At 43.9% G+C, this 20,547-nt stretch overlaps 1 protein-coding gene across 1 annotated transcript in view; it reads left to right on the plus strand.

Annotated features, from left to right (window-relative positions):
- Positions 1-20,243, plus strand: part of MAML2 (mastermind like transcriptional coactivator 2) — a 209,246-nt gene extending 189,003 nt beyond the window's left edge. Inside the window, exons 3-5 of the mRNA XM_058844785.1 lie at positions 7,439-7,642; positions 9,668-9,779; positions 15,494-20,243. Coding sequence (XP_058700768.1) covers positions 7,439-7,642; positions 9,668-9,779; positions 15,494-16,476 — 1,299 coding nt within the window. The 3' untranslated portion in view covers positions 16,477-20,243. The remainder of the gene's footprint in view (positions 1-7,438; positions 7,643-9,667; positions 9,780-15,493) is intronic.
- Positions 20,244-20,547: the final 304 nt, after the last annotated feature.

The raw sequence follows: 20,547 nt of genomic DNA on the forward strand, positions 1-20,547 counted from the left end.
GGTTTTGTCCAAAACCAGATTGGAGTCTTCATCATTTGTGCTTATTGGCAAACTTATTTCAGAGTAAGAGCTCATGAGGCATTTAAAAATAGAGCTCCATACAGATTGCAGAATAGTCTTTGCACAAGTACATCAGTGGAGGCTCTCTGCTGGTCTCTCTGAACCAGGTATTTTGTCCAAAAAGTGTAAGATGAGGTCACTGCAAGCCAAGAGTGCCACTGTGCCCCTGTGGCTGGATGGAGATCTGGGAGGAAATTCTAGCCCTGTTGAAGTCAGCTGGAGTTTTGCCATTTACTCTGATGGAGCCAACATTCCTCTTCTGATGCAGACATTTCACAATAACCTCCTCTGTTGAACTTTCAACACATGCATGTTATTTTCATTACAAATAAACAAAATATTTCTAAAATGGACACCTTCATATATACATTATGCCAGAAGATGACATTAAAAGTTCATCATGGTGCACATGGTAAAATAGTAATAATCCATCCTTGATGTCTCTGGGAAAAATTCTGACATGAACAAATGTCCTTTAGGTCATTTTGCCTGAATATACAGCAGTCAAATTTACGGCTGAGGATTTATTATTTTTGCAGAATGCACATGCATTCCGAATTTGCCATTCTCAGAAATGGAGACAAGACATTAGTCTGTGTGCTTGGCTTTGGGAAAAGACATCCCTGTGTGTCCGGACATGGGCCCTGGTATAGAGCAGACAGGAAATCTGCCAGACTGCCTCGGCAGGAGGCTGCCTTCAACACGTGCAGCAAGGAACAAGAAATGTCTTAATGATTAATCACTGTCAACCTTTGTTCTCATTAAAGACTTGATTGTCAGACAAGGCTGGTAATGAGGCGCTGTTCCTGGGTCTGTTGCTATGTGATTGTGCAAGGGCTGAATTTGAGCCTTGCACCCTGCAAGATGCAGTTCCCACTTTGGCCAAGTTTGGGCTTGGAAACATTGTTCTAAGAGTGCCTGCTAGTGGCTATGGACCTGTGCCTGACATGGCAGGGCTACAAATAAATCTGAAAATACGTTCACAAGGATCTTGGGCGTGAGCAGCTTCCTTGTTGGTGTTGAACAGGCAAAGTGCTACAATAGGTTTCTATTAAGAATTGCACAAATAACTATCCATCAAAGTGAGGGTTGGCTCCTTTCAGGAATTTGTTCACCCATTTTTATGTTTGAGATTGTGCACAGTGTTACCTATTTCTGAGAATAGTTATGGGGTTCACTTAAATTTCAGTGTGTCCAAAAAAATGTAATTTTAAAAAGCCTAAACTCCCTGGATCTTCCAGTGAGAGCTGCAGCAGTTGGGTTTGCTGAAATACTTATCCCTCTGCATGCTGAGTACTTGCTACATCACTTGATGTCCAAACATATCACTCCAATGGGCGACTTAGACCATGAGGATGCAGAAATCAAGTGTGTTTCCAGTTTCAGTGTCTGAAGGGATTAGTCCACATTTCCTCTTCGGGTTCCACCATTCCTTTTTTTGAAGGAGTGACACAGCATTTGCTTCTCTTCCCTGGTTGGATGAAGACACAAGTACTTCTGGCAGACAGCCTGGGCTTGTGAAATTGCAATGCTAGTGTCCATGTTTCATTGTGTATGTGCCTTGGAAACATGGTTGGCCCTGAAATTTTTGTCCTAAGAGCTCAGATGTTCTCAGGAGAAAAACACAGAAGACAGTCCTGTGTGGCTGAGCCAACTTCTTATAAACACTCCACAAAATTACTGAAAGGAACTATTTTACAGCCTTTACCCAGCAGTTTCTCTGGATATTAGACGCAGCTAAACCAGCTCTTCAGATCTTGCAATATTCAGTTTTTTAAAATGCTGTTTATACATATAAAAGCAATTTTCCTGGAATATATAAAAATATTCTCTGACATGTATTAGGGGAAATTCAATCTATGATAGTATCTTCTGTGTGGTTAATTTTGGAGGCTTTTAGGTCACTCTATACAACACCCTTAGAAAGTCATACACTTTTCTTGACAAATCATAGGGTGTTCACACTCTTCCAGGCATCTTACTCCACCGTGACTAGAAGCATCCAAGATGAGGAGTGCAAGGGAATGTTCCTATCATCTAATCTGGGTTCCTAACTCAGTTGTCTAAATTAAACATCTGAAGCATAATTATACAGCCCTATCTCCCTGTGTAGTGAAGAGAGAGCTGCAGCAGACAGTTTAGAGAGAATCTGCTCCAAGTATTTTGTTAGAGACCTAAACTTTGAGGAGATTCACTTTTATGCTGTGTATTCCAGATATTAAAAAAGGCTGAATGAGTTAGAGTTGCTCAGGAAGATGCTGTTTTCCACTCCCATCAAGCTGAACAAGCACAAAGGCAAAGGGAGAATCTGTTTGGCTCTGTTTCTCCCCAGTCTGTCTTACTTCCTTATACACAGATCAGATCCTCAGCTGTTGCAGATGAGTTTAACCTCAGGAACTTCTCGGTGCTCCCAGAGTATACACTGGCACAGAAAGCAGCCTTCTGCACTCCAGTCAAGAGTGAGAGTTATTCCTAAAAATATGAAAACTCTTTAGCTTTTTCACTAGAGCTGAAAGAGTTCTTACTTGACAGGCACTTTGCTGTGGTCCTGCTGGAATTTTGCTTTCTTGTCTGAGGCAAGGACACAAGCAGACAGTGCTTGGAGTTCAGACAACCATGAAAAGCCCAGTATTTAGCAGAAAGGGCTGTATCTGCTTCCATGAAATGCAGCAAAAAAGAGATGGCTCAGAAGAGGGTTGGCTGGTACTAAGACTGGCTGTTGAGCAAAGCACCCTGTGCTTGGCATCCTAAAGTTGCATGAGTCAGACCAGCTCTTCTCAATAAGCCTAAATGCTTGGCCCAGCAGCTGCAGGAGAGCTTCAGTTTGTGGCTGTGGAAAGCAGCATGCCAGCTGAGGCTGTGGAGGCTCACATCAGGGGCTCATGGGGGTCTGGGTTTTGCTAACAGCCTTGTACAGTGCAGGACTTGGTTGAACCATTCCCCTTGTCCTTCTTCTCCTTCTCCTCTCTCTCTTCCTCCTTCTTCTTTTTCAAGTGTTCAGTTGTCCAGGGTGGTTTGCAGTCAAACCAGAAAGCCCCGGAAGCTCACACTGTTGGGACAGCCACTGGTCCCTTAAAGAAATCCACGGAGGAGCCTTTTCCTTCATTATCCTCACTCTAAGCCTGCAGTGAAGAGCTGATGATGTGAAGAGTGATGATGTGCCAATGATGCCAATTAACACAACAGAATCAAACTGCTTATGAGTGAGGACGTCATGCATAGGTTCGGTCACCAGTTGAACATAACTTTGCGCATTCTTTCCCCTGGAAGCAGCTTTTTGTAAGGCAGGCATCTGTCACTGTGTAGGCTACCATAAACTGATCGGAAGACTTTTCCTTTCTTATTTTAATTCTTTATTTCTTTGGGCCAGAATTGATGCAAAAGAAGGGCAAAAGTCAGAGCTGTCACTCCCAACTGATGCAGGGCACAGAATGAGTTACCCACACAGAGGAACAGAAAGGTGGAAAAATTCCCCATCTCCTTTTGAGGGGAAATCTGCAAGAAGTAGAAGTTCATCTTGTGGCACAGATGTCAGGGTTCCTGACTGGGAAGCAAACAGCCTCTGTGGGCATCGTGGTTTTGTACAAAATTGACCATTGTTTCCCTTCTGTCCCATCAAAATTATTCATAAATTCAAAGCATTCCCAGGAGAAAAAGGGGAAAGGTTTGCACATCCTTTTCCAGTCAACTGTCCTTAAACCACATTCTTGTGAACTAAGAATGCAGAGACATAAGCTTGCAAAAGGATTTCAGAGCACCTGACAAGCTTCGTGGGGAAATGGAAGGTGAAAGGAAAAGGAAAAGGAAAAGGAAAAGGAAAAGGAAAAGGAAAAGGAAAAGGAAAAGGAAAATGAAAAGGAAAAGGAAAAGGAAAAGGAAAAGGAAAAGGAAAAGGAAAAGGAAGACAAAAAATGAGGAAAAAGTCTGTTTTAGAAAGTTCATATATGTGTTAAAAGCCAAAACATCCTTTCATTTGTATGAACACAAATCAGTTGCAGCAGGGATAGTGAAAGGCAAACGTGGTCTTAAATGCTTTGATTTACTGCTAATTTAAACATTTGAACGTAATGTTCTTTGTGATGCTTAAGAACAAAACCGCAGTTGTGCTACCAGGAGCTCTCACTGTCCACTGAGGAGCTCTCACTGTCTGTTTTTCTGCATCTCATAGGTTTTATATGTCATTGTAACATCAGATAATGTGGTGCAACACATCTGCTTTGTATGTCGAGCATCACCATGCTGAAGTTTCAGCTCTGGCAGGGCAGATGGAGTTTTGTGGTGGTTGGTGAACACTAACCCAGCCCCAGCTGGCACAAGGGTTGGCCCTGAAAGGGCTGTAGGTCATTTGCAGGGTTGGAGAAACGTGGAACATACATGAGCAGTGCCAATGAGTGGGGCAGAAACTGGGGGTAAACCCAGGTGGACATTTGTACCTGTTGGAGGTGTGATGCTTCCAGCCTGTCCCTGACACCTGGCTGGCTGCAGGAATGTGCTCCCATCACGTTACCTCCTTGGGGGCAAAGTGGACAGGTTACCTTCCTCATGCAGGGAAACAACGTGGTGACACCGAGCAGACAAGCACTCAGGGCTCCCCTGCTGGAGGGATGCTGGGCTGCCTCTGCAGTCTGCTGGGCAGAGGTGCCCTGGGCAAGGGGACAGGCATGTCCCACTCCAGACTTTCTTTGGTCAGGCTTTCTAAAGTTAAACTGCATGAACTGCAGCATGGGAACCCAGGAATGACATTAAAAACCAGCAGCTCTAGGTGTGGGGAGTTGAAGTAAAGCTGCTGCAGTAAAGCCAGGCTTAGAGCAGGATGAAACAGTTTAACAAAAGCAGGGTAACTCCAACCCAAACCTGCCCTTCCTCTGAGGGATGTCAGAAAGCATGCTTTGTCCTAGTGCAGGCGCAGACCCCCATGTCCCTGGCAGCAGTGTAGCCCTTCCTCTGTCTGATTTGCAGTGATGAAAGTGCAGGGTGAGAGCAAGGCTCGATAGCACTGGTTCATGAAGGGTCAAACTGCTGTGCAGCTAGTCCCCTGATTTATTAGGAAAGTGTTCTTCTTTCTCCCATTGCAAGGGGCAGATCAGCAGGCAGGAGAAGTAACACATCGTAGATTCATAGGCTCACACTGACATTTCATGAACAGCAGAGAAAGGACCAAATGCAAAAAACCCCCAACCTGGCTCCAAGCTGATGATTTACACTGTTTTCTCAGGGTCTGTTTGCCAAGCAGCTGGTGTTTTGTGCCAATGGCTATTACAGAAGAGCTTTCTTTGATAGATACTGTGAATGAACACTACACAGTTTATCTTGAAACAAAATCCCCCCCACTTCTTATATGGGCTGGTAGGGAACGAGGGAAAGAAAAACTTGGGCTTTGTCGGGTTTTTTATGTAGGACTGAAAGCACATTCGGGGGAGCCTGCACTATCTGTGCAAAAACGCAACAGATGAATTCTATTAATGGATGGAACATGTGGCTGGGTTCAAGCTAGAGTTGTCATTTGAATATAGAAGTCAAAGCCAATTTATTGTAACATATTTTTCTTTTCAAAATATTTTAGGAAAGACAAAAAAGTTTGCGCAACAACTTGGCAAGCAGGTCTGTTGAGAGGAGGTATTTTCTATCTTGCAGCTAACATAAGGGCTGAAAAATGTGGCAGTGCCGAGCAATCCTAGATTCCTTCTGGAACTGAAAGAAAGTGTGCAGGATATAATTGTGTAAGAGCCCAATAAATTTGAAGGGTGGGTTTGTAACACTGCCTTGGGGGCTGCAGGTGGCTCCAGAAGAAAGTCATGGTTTTTATTTCAGTAACAGTCTTCAAATACTTTACCTAACTAGCTACGCACTCATGCGGCCCCATCTAGAAGCCACGGAGTTATTTTAAAATAGAAATACCCATAACAATCATTGTGCTTCTTTCATGCCAGATGGTAGAAAGATAAGTGGGATTAGTCTGTACTGAGCGTGTGTGTTACTGGGGAGGGGAGGGATGCAAAATCTAAGGCACAGGAATGAGCTTTCCGGGAGTTTGCAAAACGCTAAACATCAGTGCTCCGTGGTCTGCAGGGCATGGGTAGGCTACCTATGACCAATCCTTGTCTCAATGTCGGTCAGCCCCTATTTGCCCAAATGCCAAGGGGGACAATGGCCATGGAGCAGAGCTTTACTAGGATAGTAGGATACTAGGATAGGCCAGATCCTGGCCCTACACCTCGGTATTGAGAGAACCGCTGTGTAACAGGGAGCATCAGACTCCCACTGTGGAGTCTTGTGTTGCAAGGCAAAAATGCTGCTGCCTCTTAGGTTATACAGAGTTATGTGCTTGGTTCTTATGGTGAATTGCAGCCAAATGGGGTCAGAGAATGGACGTGTCTCCTGACTGTTGTGACCTCTTCAGTGTATCCCATTTTCTTTGTAGCTATATGGCTAAGAAATACGTGGTATTGAGTGATCCAACATAGGCTGAATATTTTTGTGTGTGTACTGAGAAAGCTATTTCCTGCATTTGGTAAAGGCCCAAGTACCAAACACTGCTGGAGCAAGTAGGCAGAAAACATATTGCTGCCAAGGGAAATAATGGCTAAGAGAAAAGGAGCAGCATACTGTCATTCCATGTACATTCTCATCTTGTATGAGCATGGCTTGAGTTAACATGTACCTTCCCCTCTAAGATGACTTTTTGCCATCCCTTTGTATGAAGCTGCACACTGGGAAGAGGAAGCAGATCTAGATCCCTTGCAAAGACCAGAGAGACCCTAAAACACTCTTCAAGGTCCTTCCCAGACACATTTATTTTGCTGAGGAAGTTGATACACTCTAAGCCTATTTAATCGTGTTGCTAATGGGATTCAATTAGCAGTCTCTCAGAGATTGCTCTTGTCAGGGAGATGACGGGAAGAATGAAAGCAGCACCATTCACCCCACTGTGAAGTATTAACTTACCACCTCTGTATTTTCTAAGAATAGATGGCACTTCTAGCAATTAGACTGCAGCTTCTTGCTGCTGTTCACCAGATGGTAGGAACCAGCAGACTCCGAGTTTGTTCCCTTGTGGTCAAACAAACTGCTGTACAGCCCGATGAATGTTTCCTGAAAGATCCCCAGGACAGTTCTGTTACTTCTGTTAATGTTTCCCAAGCTCCTGGTACAATATTGAGGTTTTCCACTGGAACCACCTGGCATATTTTCAGTCTTTCCTGAGGGATGAAGTTACTCAATTCCCTTCTTACTTTGTCAAAGCCTTTGTATCAGTCACTTGTCCTGAGAGTCTGTGGGCTGTGTCCTGAGCTTCACAAAATTGCACAAAAAGGATTATTTCCTTTTCTTGATGCTTGTTATTATTTTCATCCTTCACGAGCCATTTCTTCTGTTTCAGGAACAACACTCTGTGGTAGGCCAGGGAGCTGGCCCCACTCCAAGCTCCAGTTCTTGCTCAAATCCAAACACTGGAAGTGGTTACATGAACTCATCCCAGCAATCATTGTTGAATCAGCAGCTGATGGAAAAGAAACAGGCTCTGCAACGGCAAATGATGGAGCAAAAACAACTCCTTCTACAGCAGCAGATGTTGGCAGAAGCTGTAAGTTTACTTATTTCTTATTTTACATAGAAAATATTGTCATAAAAACAATAGAAAAGAAAGCTAAGACAGGGAGGAGAAAGCCCCCTAAAACTTCAAGGTTGTTCTGGCGATGCCTAGAACTTCAAGAGTGCGCCTTGTATTTTTCAGCAATTTTCTAAGCCTTTTTGAAACCTGCTTCCACCTATATGAAACAACTCAAGTGTCCAAGCTACTGCAGTTTCATTACAAGAACAGTCCAAGCATATGCTTGGTTTGAGGCACATGAATATCGTCTGTGGTTTTCTTTGCAAGATAAACCAAAGCATGCTGCTATGCTACTTTGACCTCAGAGGAAAGTTTACTTCCAGGATCTGTCACCCAGGCAGCATAGTGTAAAATGCCTGTGTGTAAGGAAGGATCAGGTACCTTGACTTTGGGGTTCATCACAAGTTTGTGTGCTTGGCTGGGATTGTATATGAGTCCTGGTTTTATTTTTACATTTCTAGATATCTGTAGCCAGTTCTCTCTCCTTTGATATCTGAGAGACTAGTTGGGAATTTCTGGTCATTTTAGGAGACATGAGAGATCCTATAAAGGAAATATTTCTTGACTTTTCAATTTATGCAGAAGAAAAAAAAAAGTTTCAAGTCAGATCTCTGTGCTGAAGTTTTCTGTCAGAATTTTTAGCAGAACCAAAACTTAATTGTTCAAATAGCTTCTCTTAAATGAAATGGAAATTGGATCATCTTGGCTTTGCTTTTGTATTGTGTACATAAGAAATATACATAAAGCTTGCCTACAGTTTTTACATGAATTGCAGGACTTTCCTGGAAGTCTGTCTTATTCACAAGGATTCAGGCAGAGCAGGATATAAAAACAAACCTTACAAATCTTAATCAGACCCTTCACTCTCATCATGAATTTTGGAAGTGCCTAAATAGCACAAGAATGGCTCTTCTCCCAGTGTTTTTAAATGCTCCTGAGAGAAAATACATATTTTTCACTAGAAGGTCCATATGCATACTGTTTTCAGGCATATTATCCCCAGATTACTCCACTGGACTTGCATCATCATCCAGGGCCTGACTCTTTCACACTGACAAGCTGGTTTGCCATTGTGGCAGCTGAGCACAAAACCCTTGCACATCTCAGAAGAGGTGTGATGCTGCCCCAGCAGCTGTCCAGTAAAGGCACATGTGCACCAAACACAGTTTCCTGCCATGGGGACACATATCCCAAAGAGCCACGTCTCATGAGTGGGCAGTAGGACTCTGGAGGCATCAAATCATGCTCATGCTGATGAGAGATTGACTCTGGTGCCTGCTCTTTCCAGATCTTTATAAGCACAGGGCAGTTAGTCAGATTTCGGTTCAAGGACTTGGATTTTTATCTTCCTCTCACCAGAGGTATGTACCACACAAGTTCCAAAAAAAAAAACAAAACAAAAAAAAAAAAAAAAATCCCCAACTAATATTTTTTTCTGCAATCTTTCCCTACTGTCCTTGCCCCAATTCTTGTACTACCAATGTAAGACAAGCACCTTGTACAGGGAAGCACAGGGCAATGTTGAGTGGCATGAAAACAGACAGCACAGCACCATCCTTGCTAAACCATGTGTCCTGCTGGTATCCCTACTGAGCAGAGCTGGGGGGAGAAAAAAGCAAGGATTTTGCTGGGTTTTGTGGTCACCCCTCCAGTGTAGGAAGACAGAGTGAGGGGAGGGATGGGCATGGCTGTGGATGGGGATGACAAGCTGAAATTGGAATACACTTTATACTGCAGTGCAGACATGGCCATTGTTCTCAGAGGCTGAGAGAAAAGTTGAATGAGACTCAAACACAATGCAACCAGCAAAGAAGATTTCCATATAGACTTCAGTAGGTGATGGCACAGTTTCACAAGTGACTCTCCTGGATCAGACAGGGTGAAAGGAAGAAATACTTCAGTTTTGTACATATTGAGAAAAGAAAGAGATTGGCAAAACACAGGGCCAGGAAAACAAAAAGAAAAGTAAATTAATCTACTTCTGCTCTAATCCTTTAGGAGAAAATAACTCCACAAGACCAGCTGAACAGACACTTGACAAGACCACCACCAGATTATAAAGACCAAAGAAGGAATGTGGTCAACATGCAACAAGCAAACCAATATCCTGGTAAGTAGCTATGGGCTCAATGCAACTCTTTCCTTTCTTCCTTCCTTTCATCTGGAAGATCACCTGTAGGAGCCGTGCATGCATGGCATGACTGAGGCATGATTTTCTGGATATCTGCTTCCATCACTGCAGAGGCAGCAGCTGGTGGCTGTGCTATTTACCTTACTGTTCTGCACCGCTGAGAAGTGTTGGTGTATGATCTGGTGCTTCATCCAGGCTGATACCACCTCTCAGACACGGGGAAGGAAGGGTTGGTACTCCTCCCACCAGCACTATCTGGGACAGATGTGCACCCAAATACTTGATGTAGAGATGTGCTCTTGACTATGCAACCTCACTGTGTTCAGATGCTTCTCTCACATATGTGGTGCATCTTGGTTCAGAGACTGAGAGCCATCTCTCTCTTCAAATGGCAGTTCATGTACAGTGTGAGATTTTTAAGTATTCCACATGGCACCATCATGGGTGGTACTTTTGGTCTGTTCAATAGGCTGTGGTCATGGCCCTAGTGCTGCTCTACGAGGAGCATTTCAACAGATCAGTCTAACAGTAGAGTAAAAGCCCTTGCTTTCTGCCAGAACTGCCCAGGGCAGGAAATGCCCAACACTTCAGGACTAGTCCTTTGCTTCAGCTCTTGTGCCCTGACCTCCTAGCTTTTGAAGCACAGGATTGCTTATTTGGCTTTTCATACTGTTCACCTTGCTGACTGGCTGAAGGCCACTCAGAGAGCAAAGACAGAATGAGGAAAAAATGCTGAGGAGAGAGGAGGTGGGGGAAATGAAGCAGATGGGACCAAAGGATTTTCTTTATACTGCAAAAGTGTCTGTGTCTGTAAGTATAAAAAGGATCCTTTGCCTTCTAGGATATTTTTGTATGCAACATGCTAAGGAAAAACAAGAATTTTTTTTGTTGTTTTTCCATAACTGTTGGCTCTGCAGATTCAGCCAGTGATATGAGTCTTTCCCTCTTACCTGTCCTTTGCAGCAAAACTTTTTCAGCTGCTATTATGATTTTAATGAGCTCTGAAGTACAGAACTCACATGCCACCTCTCTGCCCAGTCTGCTATCTATGCGGGACCCCCAGCCCAGCTCTGTAGGGATGGGCCAGGTTGGGCTGCTCAAGCAGCATTCATGCACTCTTTTGCTCTGCTTACAAGTTCTAACAGTGATAAGCTTGGTGCAGCCTGCAAACTGCTGCTGGAAACTGCTGCTTTCTAATGGACCTGGGTGTTAATCTTCTCCAGTAAACTGGCTCAAGCATCCTAGTGGAATAGCCCATGGTGAGCGCCCTGCTCACTGGCTTGGTACCTCCTGTACTCCCCAAATAAATGCTTCGGCAACCCCAGCATTTTGCTGGGGAATCTTGTGATTTGGTGTGTTGTTTAAAGGTTTGTTCCTGGAATCAAATTATTAATTGAGACTCTAAAAACGATCCGTTTCTAGCCTGAGAGAGAAAATGGAAGTGAGTGCAGCCACATGTCTGAAAGGTTCCAAAGTGAGTAGATCACCATTGTTATGTGGTGGCTCTTGTTAATCTGATGGACTCCTTGCCGGTCTTGTGGTATTTGGAGTCCCATCTCCTCGGTTTGAAACATGTGGGAATGGCAGCACTTGTTCATTCAAATCTCAAGTCCCTGCTGAGTGAGCCCTGGCAGGACAACGGCTGTTCAGGGGAGGCTGGGAGAAAGGGCTGTTCTGGGAGCTTCCAGCAAAGCTACCAGATGGAGCGATTAGGAAACTCTTGCATAAGGGACTAACAGTAGGGAAACTGTTCCCTCTTTCTGGGAATAGCTTTGGTCAGATCAGGGAAGAAGAAACAAAAAGCTAAATAAAACTGCACAGGCTGGAGAAACTTGGTTAAGTATTTTATTTCTCTATACTTTTCCCCACAGTGCCATGCCATGGCAAGAAACCCCCAAGAGAAGAGCAGGTGAATTGGATAGGGAAGCTGTTTCTCTGAACTGCTGTAGCCTGGGGTGCCCAGCTGCTGTACACAGTGCTTCTGAGGAAGGCATTTCTTCCCATCTGGAAGAAATAAGAATGGAAAGTACTTGCGTTAAAAATAAAAGCACAAAAATAGCAAAACAAAGAAAAAGGAAGCTTCGTCTTTTGGCAACAAGTACAACCCCTTCCAAAACACTTGTGTTCTTCAAAAAGTATAGCATTTGCAGGAGCAGTGTGATGGCAGCCCTGGGGTCTGCTAAACAGCTGGCAGGGTCACCCCAAGAGGGGCTTCATCCCAGTGCCAACAAAGGGACTCTCCAAACTTGTAGTTCAGCTGGAGAGAAACATCTCTCCCCAGCTTGCTGTTCCAGATCTTTTGAAATGCCAATGAATTCTGTACCATTCCTCGTCTTTAATATGGGCTCAAGGGAGCAAAAAATCAGGGCCCCATCCCTATCACCCCTACAAAAGGATCACAGAATCACAGAAAGGTTTGGGTTGGAAGGGTCCTTAAAGATCATCTAGTTCCAAACCTCTGTCACTAGACCAGGTTAGTCAGAGCCCCATCCAACCTGGCCTTGAATACTTTCAGGGATGGGACATTGACAACTCTTTCACATATGCCAATGTTTCAACACCCTTAAGTAAATTTCTTCCCTATGTCTAACTTAAACGTATCCTCTGTCAATTTGAAGTCATTCCCCCTTATCTTGTCACTGCATATCCGTGTAAAAAGTCCCTCTCTTTCTCTTGTAGCCTCCTTCAGGTACTGGAAAGTACCTCAGAGCCTTCTCTTCTCCCAACTCATCAACCCCAACTCTCTCAGCCTGTCTTCCTAGGAGATGTTACAGTAGTTCCAAAAATGCACAACCCACCAGCAAAGCTGAAGAAGGGGCTAATCATGCGGTTGCCAGCTGAGCACTGATTGTGAGAATGTGATTGACCCTTGTGGGCTAAAACCAGGTGGACTCCCCATAGCATGTCCTGTCCCAGGGGCTGCCCAGATCAGGGACTGAATTTAGGTGCTGAAGTTGGGACAACACAATGCTTAGGATAATTAGATCCTCTACAGTCAAGTGTCTCTGACTTAGAGCCTGTTTGTTGGAACAGGCAGCCTTCAGGACCGGGGGAGCTTCTTAATTTAGGTATCTGTGTTTATATTGATTTGGTATAAGAACTCTGGCTGTGGAGTCACACTTGGTCTTAATAATGATTTAGGAAGAGCTATTTCATTTCCTTAAGTCCTTAAGGAAAAAATGAGTCCTTTGCATCCATTACTAAATGGAAATAGCATATGTATAAAGATAATGCAGAAAAAGGCAGAAATATATGATTTGTTATTTGGTTCCAGTCTGTGGGAGCTGAACATCATTATGGTGAAATTTCAATAGGAACAGTATATTAAACAGCTGTTCCTAAACATAGGCTTTTAAAATATTTATGCCCATGATTTCTCTTAGAGAGTTTTAAAAGAACTGTCTGAGGGGTTCTCCAAATTCTTTGTGTCACCTTTTATTTAGTCTGGAAAACCAAGGGAGACTGCTAATGCCATGATAAAAATTGAAAGACTAAGTAGATAATTGCAGCCCTAGTAGGCTAATACAGAGCTCAGCAAAACTGCTGGGGTGCAGATACAGCCCAAATAATAAAGAATTTTGGAAGGGGAAGATGTAATTAATTTCAAGCAACATGGGCTGATGTTATAAGAATCTTTTCAAACTTGCATGGTATCTCTTTCAATGAAACCACAACTTAAAGGCAATAGCTGTCTAGATTATGCCTGTTAAAGCATCTCATTTCTTACTGCCTATTTAGGTTAAGAAACCTGAGTGACACAAAATTAACATATCTCAAAAGGAAATGGCTGACAGGTCTCCATATATCACTTGAGAGCAGTCTGTGTGATACTGGATATGCAAACATTGTCCGTGGTGTTGCTGAACTGGAAAAATGGAGCTTACTTTACCTCCACATTGCAGATGTGCAAAGGTTATTACTGTGACCACCTATGATGTACAGCTCTGAAATCAAACGTCAAAAACAATGTCAGAAGCTCCAAAAGGACCAAAGGACTGGAAAACATGCCACACACTGAGACTGAAGTATCTGGAGAATGCTGCAAGCATGACACAGTCTTGAAGTATCTGTATAGTAGGAAGGAATTTATCATGGAACAACTAATAAAATTAATCACAGAGACCAATATATCATAAGATTTGGTGATGAAGCCAAAGTTAGTCAAATTCTATCTGGTTTTGCCATATGTATGAAGGATTAAACCAAGGTAGTGTCTCATGCCCAACAATTGCTATTAGTTGCACCCTATGAAATAGCAAATCTCCTCGTTCCTCCTCTGGGAAAGGCTCAGAGAATTCCTGGAATTCAGTAGTACCTTGATAGCAAGCTCACTTGACAGCTTTTCTCACACTCTGGGGGCCACCCAAAGAGGTGTGAGAATTTAGTTTCTATGTGCCATGTGGCACAGATTTCCTCAGCTGACCCACACATTGTGTGAAGAAACATCTCCTTTCATTGGATGAATGGTTCATCCTTGAACCTGACTTTTTCAAGATGTGCTTCTTGTAGGATTTGTACTGGAAGCAACAGTAGCAAAGGGAATTACAGTATGGAGAAGCTGATTGTGTGCAGAGAGGGTTCTCCACAGTGGCATCTACACTGGCTGTGTTTAAAAAGTGATTGGTCTTAGTCTCCCAGGGATTAGTTCAGTCTTGCACTGCATAAGCACTCAGCCTTCATGGTATAAATGACCTACTGTGGCCTCAAAATAGATGCTATGTAGCCAAAGAAGTGAGCTTGTGCCAATGTTTAGGGGCTGAAGGCAAGAAAATCCTCTCTTCTTGTCTTCCATTGGCAGATATCAAGTACAGGAAAATTTTCCATTGGGCAAGAATCAGCTAGGAGTGATAAATTTGTGCCAACTCATGACTTGTAGTTTTCTGATGCACGAAAGGGAATGTTCAGGTGCAGCAAGCACTGGCACATGATGTGCGGTTCCCTCATGGGCAAGTCTGTTTCTGCAGAGGCAAATAGCCATAGCCTGGCTGGGAAGAGAGCTTAGAAGGGGCATGTGTGAGGCTCACCAGGCACAGCATTAAGTCATGTCCTCAAGCCCATGTGGGAGGACAGGCACGTCACAGACTGGGCTGAGCTGCTGTCCCAGCATACGGCTGCAAATATGTGAGATGCAGTCTCAGCTCCTGCTGTCATCTGAGATAGACATTCCCAAAAAAGGATGGCTACTGCTGCTGTAGGTGTCTAAGAAAGGTGGAAAAGGAGTCTGATGAAAGTGCCTCTCACTCTCCATTGTCTCTAGAAGGATCCAGGATGAGCCATGCCCTCTAAGGAAGAAAAGCTCTTGATCTCTGATCACTAAGAGAAGCTTTGTCCTGTCTGACGTGTCTAGTGCTTCTGTAAAGGAAGGCAGGAAAGTCTTCTCTCCTGCCCAGTGGTTCTGTCTATCCTTCCCTGCTCCAATATTTCTTTCACAATGAACACCAGTTTTGGCTCATGTGCTCTCCTCTGAAGGGATGGAAAGACCACAGGTGGCTTATTATAGACCAAACCACCCTTTGGATGATAGGCATCTTCAAGGCCTTGAGCAAGTTCATGTAAGTCCTCTTAAGAACAGTGTGTCTTCTTCAAGAAACTCTGCTCATAGAAAACTGGATTTTTGAACTGTTGGTATTTGAATGACACCACACATTGATGCACTCATGCTTGTTGTAACACTTCTGTTTTTTCCTTTCCAGGTGGTTCACCAGCTGTGAGCATGAGTTCCAACAACATGTCCTTATCCAACCCAATTTCAACTCATAGCATCATGGCCCAGAGCTCCAGCCTCATGTCCACCCCTGCTGGAACCCGAATGCCTTCTGTTCCTGCTGCTCGGAGTATGGGCTGCTACGGGAACCTTCCTTGCAACCAACCAAGCACATACAATGTGACTTCAGGAATGAACCAAATGCAGCCCCACAGAAACCAAAATCAGGTTCTGCCCAGTCAGAATAACCCCATGGTGTCCCGACAGCAAACCATGACACAGGGGAACAACGGGGTGGCTTTTGGGACAGGGTCAGTGGTCAACTCTCAGCAAATAAGGCCAAGCTTGACCCATGGAGCGACAGGTATCCCTGCTCAACGGCCGGCCAATGTGATGATCACAGCTACTGCCAGTGCCCAGAACTGGGCCCCACAAGAGGCTGCAGTGAAGCAGCAGGATGCACTGAAACCTGCAGGGGTCCGTTTCCCCACCGGCACTCCATATCCTAACCAGTCCTTGCAGCGCAATGTTGGCAACCAGCATTTTCCTCCGCGTGCGTTGGCACCTCCTAACCAGTTAACGGCGGGAGTCCAAATGAGGCCCCCTCTAAACCAAATGCACCAGACTCTAAATGGACAATCTGCTGGCTCCCTGCGAGGGCTCAGCATAAGACCCAATCAGCTGAGGGGACAGACTGTGCCTACCTTGAATCAGCCAGGAACAAGTATGACACCGCCATCATCTCTGCCATCAACCGGTTTCACAACTACCAACCAAACCTCCCGGGCTTACCAAGGAAGTGACCATGGTAATGACCTAGCGTTTGACTTTCTGAACCAGCAAGGTGACAGTATAGGACCTGCGCTCAACAGTGACTCGGATTTTATAGATTCTTTACTGAAAACAGAACCTGGTAATGATGACTGGATGAAAGACATCAACCTTGATGAAATTTTAGGGAACCACTCCTAAGTGACAGTACCAAGAGGTAACCAGATGAAGAGGCAGCAAGGACATTAGCTTTCTCTTTAGATGCCAACAACCTGTTTTATTAATTTACACTCCAGTAACTGGGCTTTCCTTTAAAATACAACACAGAGCAACTGCCTGGTTTGAAGAGTAGCTCTAAGAACAAAACTGAAGTGACAGTGTAAGTGATATTCCTGCCTGCCCCAAAGAAGTGAAAACATGTGAAGGGTCTCTTCCCCACACCTGTGCCCAGCCCATTGCAAACTCATTGGTTCTTCTCAGAGGGGCTCCAGGAAAAAAATGTGTTCAGCTTCCCACACATGGAAGCACCAGACAGTGGTATGGGCTGTGGAACATAATTTCTCTGAGTGCAAGTAAGACCCCGAGTGGTCCACAGCTCTTCAGTCATCGTGTTCACAGCCCTTAACTTCCTTGGGACTGCTCAGCCCTGACAGCATCAAGCCCTGTGTAAATCTCATGGCATTACAAAAACTGTTTACTTCTGCACAGTACAAACTTATATTTGCTTTCCCAATGATTTTGTTATAAACCCTGTACCTTTTGTAGCACACAGCAGGGTAAGTGGTCTCATCCAAGGGAAGAAGGAAACAGATCGCCCAGCATGTTACTCGGTGTGTTCTAGCATTTGTGCTCTCCCTTTCATCAGTGTTTGCAGTGAGTATTCAGAGGATGCTGCTGTTCTGCCAGCAGCACAGTCATTCTGGGCATTGAGGGAAACATGAGACGAACTACTACCAAAGCTCAGGATCCTCACTTTGCCACTTTTCCCTGCCCCAGGGACTTCAGTGACTTCATAGAAATTTGAGTGAGAAGGGTGCTCATGGTTTGACTCTGACTACTCTCCCAGTCCAGCTTAGAGGAGGGCAAATACCTAAAATGGCTCAGCTAAGCCACTGTCCTCGTTTTCATCTCAAATCATGGCGAGTAACAATCAAGTAGTTCAGCCTGATCTTCTCTCAAACAGGTTTAGCCCAGACAAAATGACATCATCATCTACCTGCCTGGGGGAAAGCTGCCATTTTGATTGCACAGCATTTTGGTCCCATCCTGTTTTCTCCTTTGCCATACGGGGGGAGTTGAAAGAGTTCTGGTGATGTCCCAGGTCCCCACAGCCTCTGTCTGGAGTACAAGAGGCTCTGCCCCTGAAACTAGCATGCACATCAATTATAACTCACAGCAGGAAGCTCCATCAGCCACATCTGTGTTTGTACATGAAACAGTTACGGGGATTATTTCCGGGCACTGGACTCAATCATCTGTTCTGGGTTTGGGGACAGACCAGCTAATATTGCCTTGAGCAATTTCTGTGCATCACTAGGAAGATATCCTTGAGCAAGGACCATTCCCATGAGCAGTTTGCAGCCACCTTGCCTTGAAGGCTAACAAAGCAGAGCTGTAAGGATACAGGCTGTCCCACATGACTAGACTATGCCAGGGAATAGTCTTGACTATATGAATTTTTTTGCTATAGACTCGGTCAGAAATGGCATCAGAAGGATATGCTATGTCACTATAAAGCAGCTCCACGGTGATTCAGACAGGATTCATGGATGGGAACAGATCTCGCAATTCAAATGAAAATGCTGTTCCTTCAAATGATGTGGTGCAATGTGTTTCACAGCCTCCTCTGAATTAACTAAAACTAGATGTGGCAAAGGAATACAATGCCTACGTTCGCATGCCTTGGTGCCAAGAGGCATTGCTCAGCCCGTGCAAGTGCTTTATTCATCCTTGTTAGTGGCAGCGGGATGAGTAGACTATTTGACAATAGCCTCTGCACTTATCTGACCTACTTCTTGCAAGAGGTTTTAATAAGGCTTTTCCAGTCATTTCACCCTGTCATTTCAAATGGGCACAATTTTTCAGAATGTTTCAAGAAGCATCGTCACAAAAATGAGCACCAGCACCTCCACAAAAGGTGTAACATGGGCATTTAGTTAGATATGCCAGTTGAGGCTGTCCATTCCCAGAGAAATAAGAGGGACAAGAAACCCTGCTGAAGAGTCCCTTCTGCCAGCCCAGCTAGTGATCATTGCACACCCCTGCATTGTGTAACGTGGTGACTCAGCTGCCCAGAAAGCTCCCTCTTTTTGGCCAGGGTGCATGCAGTCCCTTTGATATGTCAGTAGAAGTTTCTCCAAGTCTCTGAAGAGCTTTTCAGCTCAGGCCACTGGGGTCCCACCTAAGCTTGGAGAGATACAGATGTGATGTAACAAATGTGTCCCGTATAAATCATGCAAAACTAGACTGAAGTAGTAGCTGCATGAGTTTGAAGTGAAAGGAAGATTGGCTTATCTGCCTCACACACTCCCTGTCCACGAGCAGGTCAGCAGTGACTGCCAGAGCTCTGGTAGGAACAGACAGCTGCAATGGATGCCACAGAGGCCAAGGCTGAGTTAGTATCACCATGAGCAATGGGCACTATAGTCTGGTAACTTCAACCACCCTCACATGCCATTGAAAAAGCCACCACTGGTTTCTGTATTAAGGCCAGACTGATTTCCAGATCCTCAAATGATGTAAAAAAAATTGTTCAGCTGAGGAGCTGGTCCCAAGGAGTCAGGAGTTGGACTCAATGATTCTCGTGGGTCCCTTCCAACTCAGGATATTCTATGATTCTATGGTTCTATGATATCATGCAGTGGTGGACTCAGTGCTGAATGTTGTCCTGCTGGCCTCAGCCTGGAGTGCAAAAGACACTGGGCTGTGAGTGCCACCCCTGGGAGCAAAATTACATCCTGTCTTAAGTAAATTCAGAAAAGGTAGAGGCCATTTCCAGTCCTGTATATATATGCCTGATGCATTTGAAATATGAGCTTGTGAAAGACTCTTGCAACCAAAACTTGAATCCAGTACCATTTCTTCAGAACACTTGTATCTGAATGGAGCTAGTGTCTTCTTTTTCTTTCTTTGCAATGGCTAAGTGCACTACCCTTAAAGTCTATTTTTCATCATTGACTGGGCACTCTTCACAGTATTGGGTTGTAAATATAAAGAATTATTTGTTTTGTAAACTTTTGTAAAAACAACAACAAAAAGTAATAATATTTTGGTAGGAATAATAAAAATCATATTATTTGGGTTATATTTATACATATGTGAAATAAATATACTATCAAAAAGTTGTATTTTATACAAAAAGTCAACTGTTACCTTTTGTATTCTATATACAAAGTTTTGTATGATATGATTGTTTATTTTTATCTGCAGATTTCAACTTTGGGTTTTGGGGGAGGGCAGAACGGGATCATGGTTAAGTAGCTGGGTCTGACCCCAAGCTCACTGAAACCAATGGAGTTTTTCCATTGCCTTCACAGGGCTTTGAATCAAGCCTTTAAATCACCTTCAGATATGTTTCACATCTGAAGCTCTCTGGAAACCTCAACATGAAAACATTCCAGGTTTCAAATTTTACCCCCGAAAAAGGCTTTTATTATTATAATTATTGTTATTATTGTTATTTCAGCTGTTGAGAGGCAGGTGGGACCTATGTAACTGTCATGTCCTTGTTGCATGTATGTCTGCTTTATATTTTCCCCATATTATAAACCAGTGTTTCTCTATACAGACTGAAAAGAAAAAGTTGCTGTACAGAAGTGTTTGTGTTTATGCATTTTTACATGTGGCTGTATATACCTCCTAGTACTATGCAGTGACACTTATTTGACTCCATTTATTTTTCACCTAAACATGAATAGTATGTTTTTCAGTAGCTATCAAAACTCTGCCAAGTAAATCAATCAAAATTATCCCAGGTGTCTCTTTTCTTACTATGAATTTTATATTGAATGTCTGTTTAGTCACCTGCTCATTCATCTGAGTAAATTAAAACTACAGTGATATTTTGGGGGGGGGGGGGGGGGGGGGTGGTGAAAAAAATGAACATTTGGCAGTTTCCAGGAGCCTTTTTGCCAGCAAGCTGTGATGTCTTCCTACTGACTGAAGACATGGTTTCACTACCAGAAAGGGTTAACAAATAAGGGTTAACAAAAAATACTATTTCAGCTCCTGGTGAATGGGTTGATGGAATCTTGTAGCAGATTTGCTTTGGGA

Source organism: Poecile atricapillus, chromosome 1 (genome assembly GCF_030490865.1).
Source record: "Poecile atricapillus isolate bPoeAtr1 chromosome 1, bPoeAtr1.hap1, whole genome shotgun sequence".
NCBI classification, from domain to species: Eukaryota; Metazoa; Chordata; class Aves; order Passeriformes; family Paridae; genus Poecile; species Poecile atricapillus.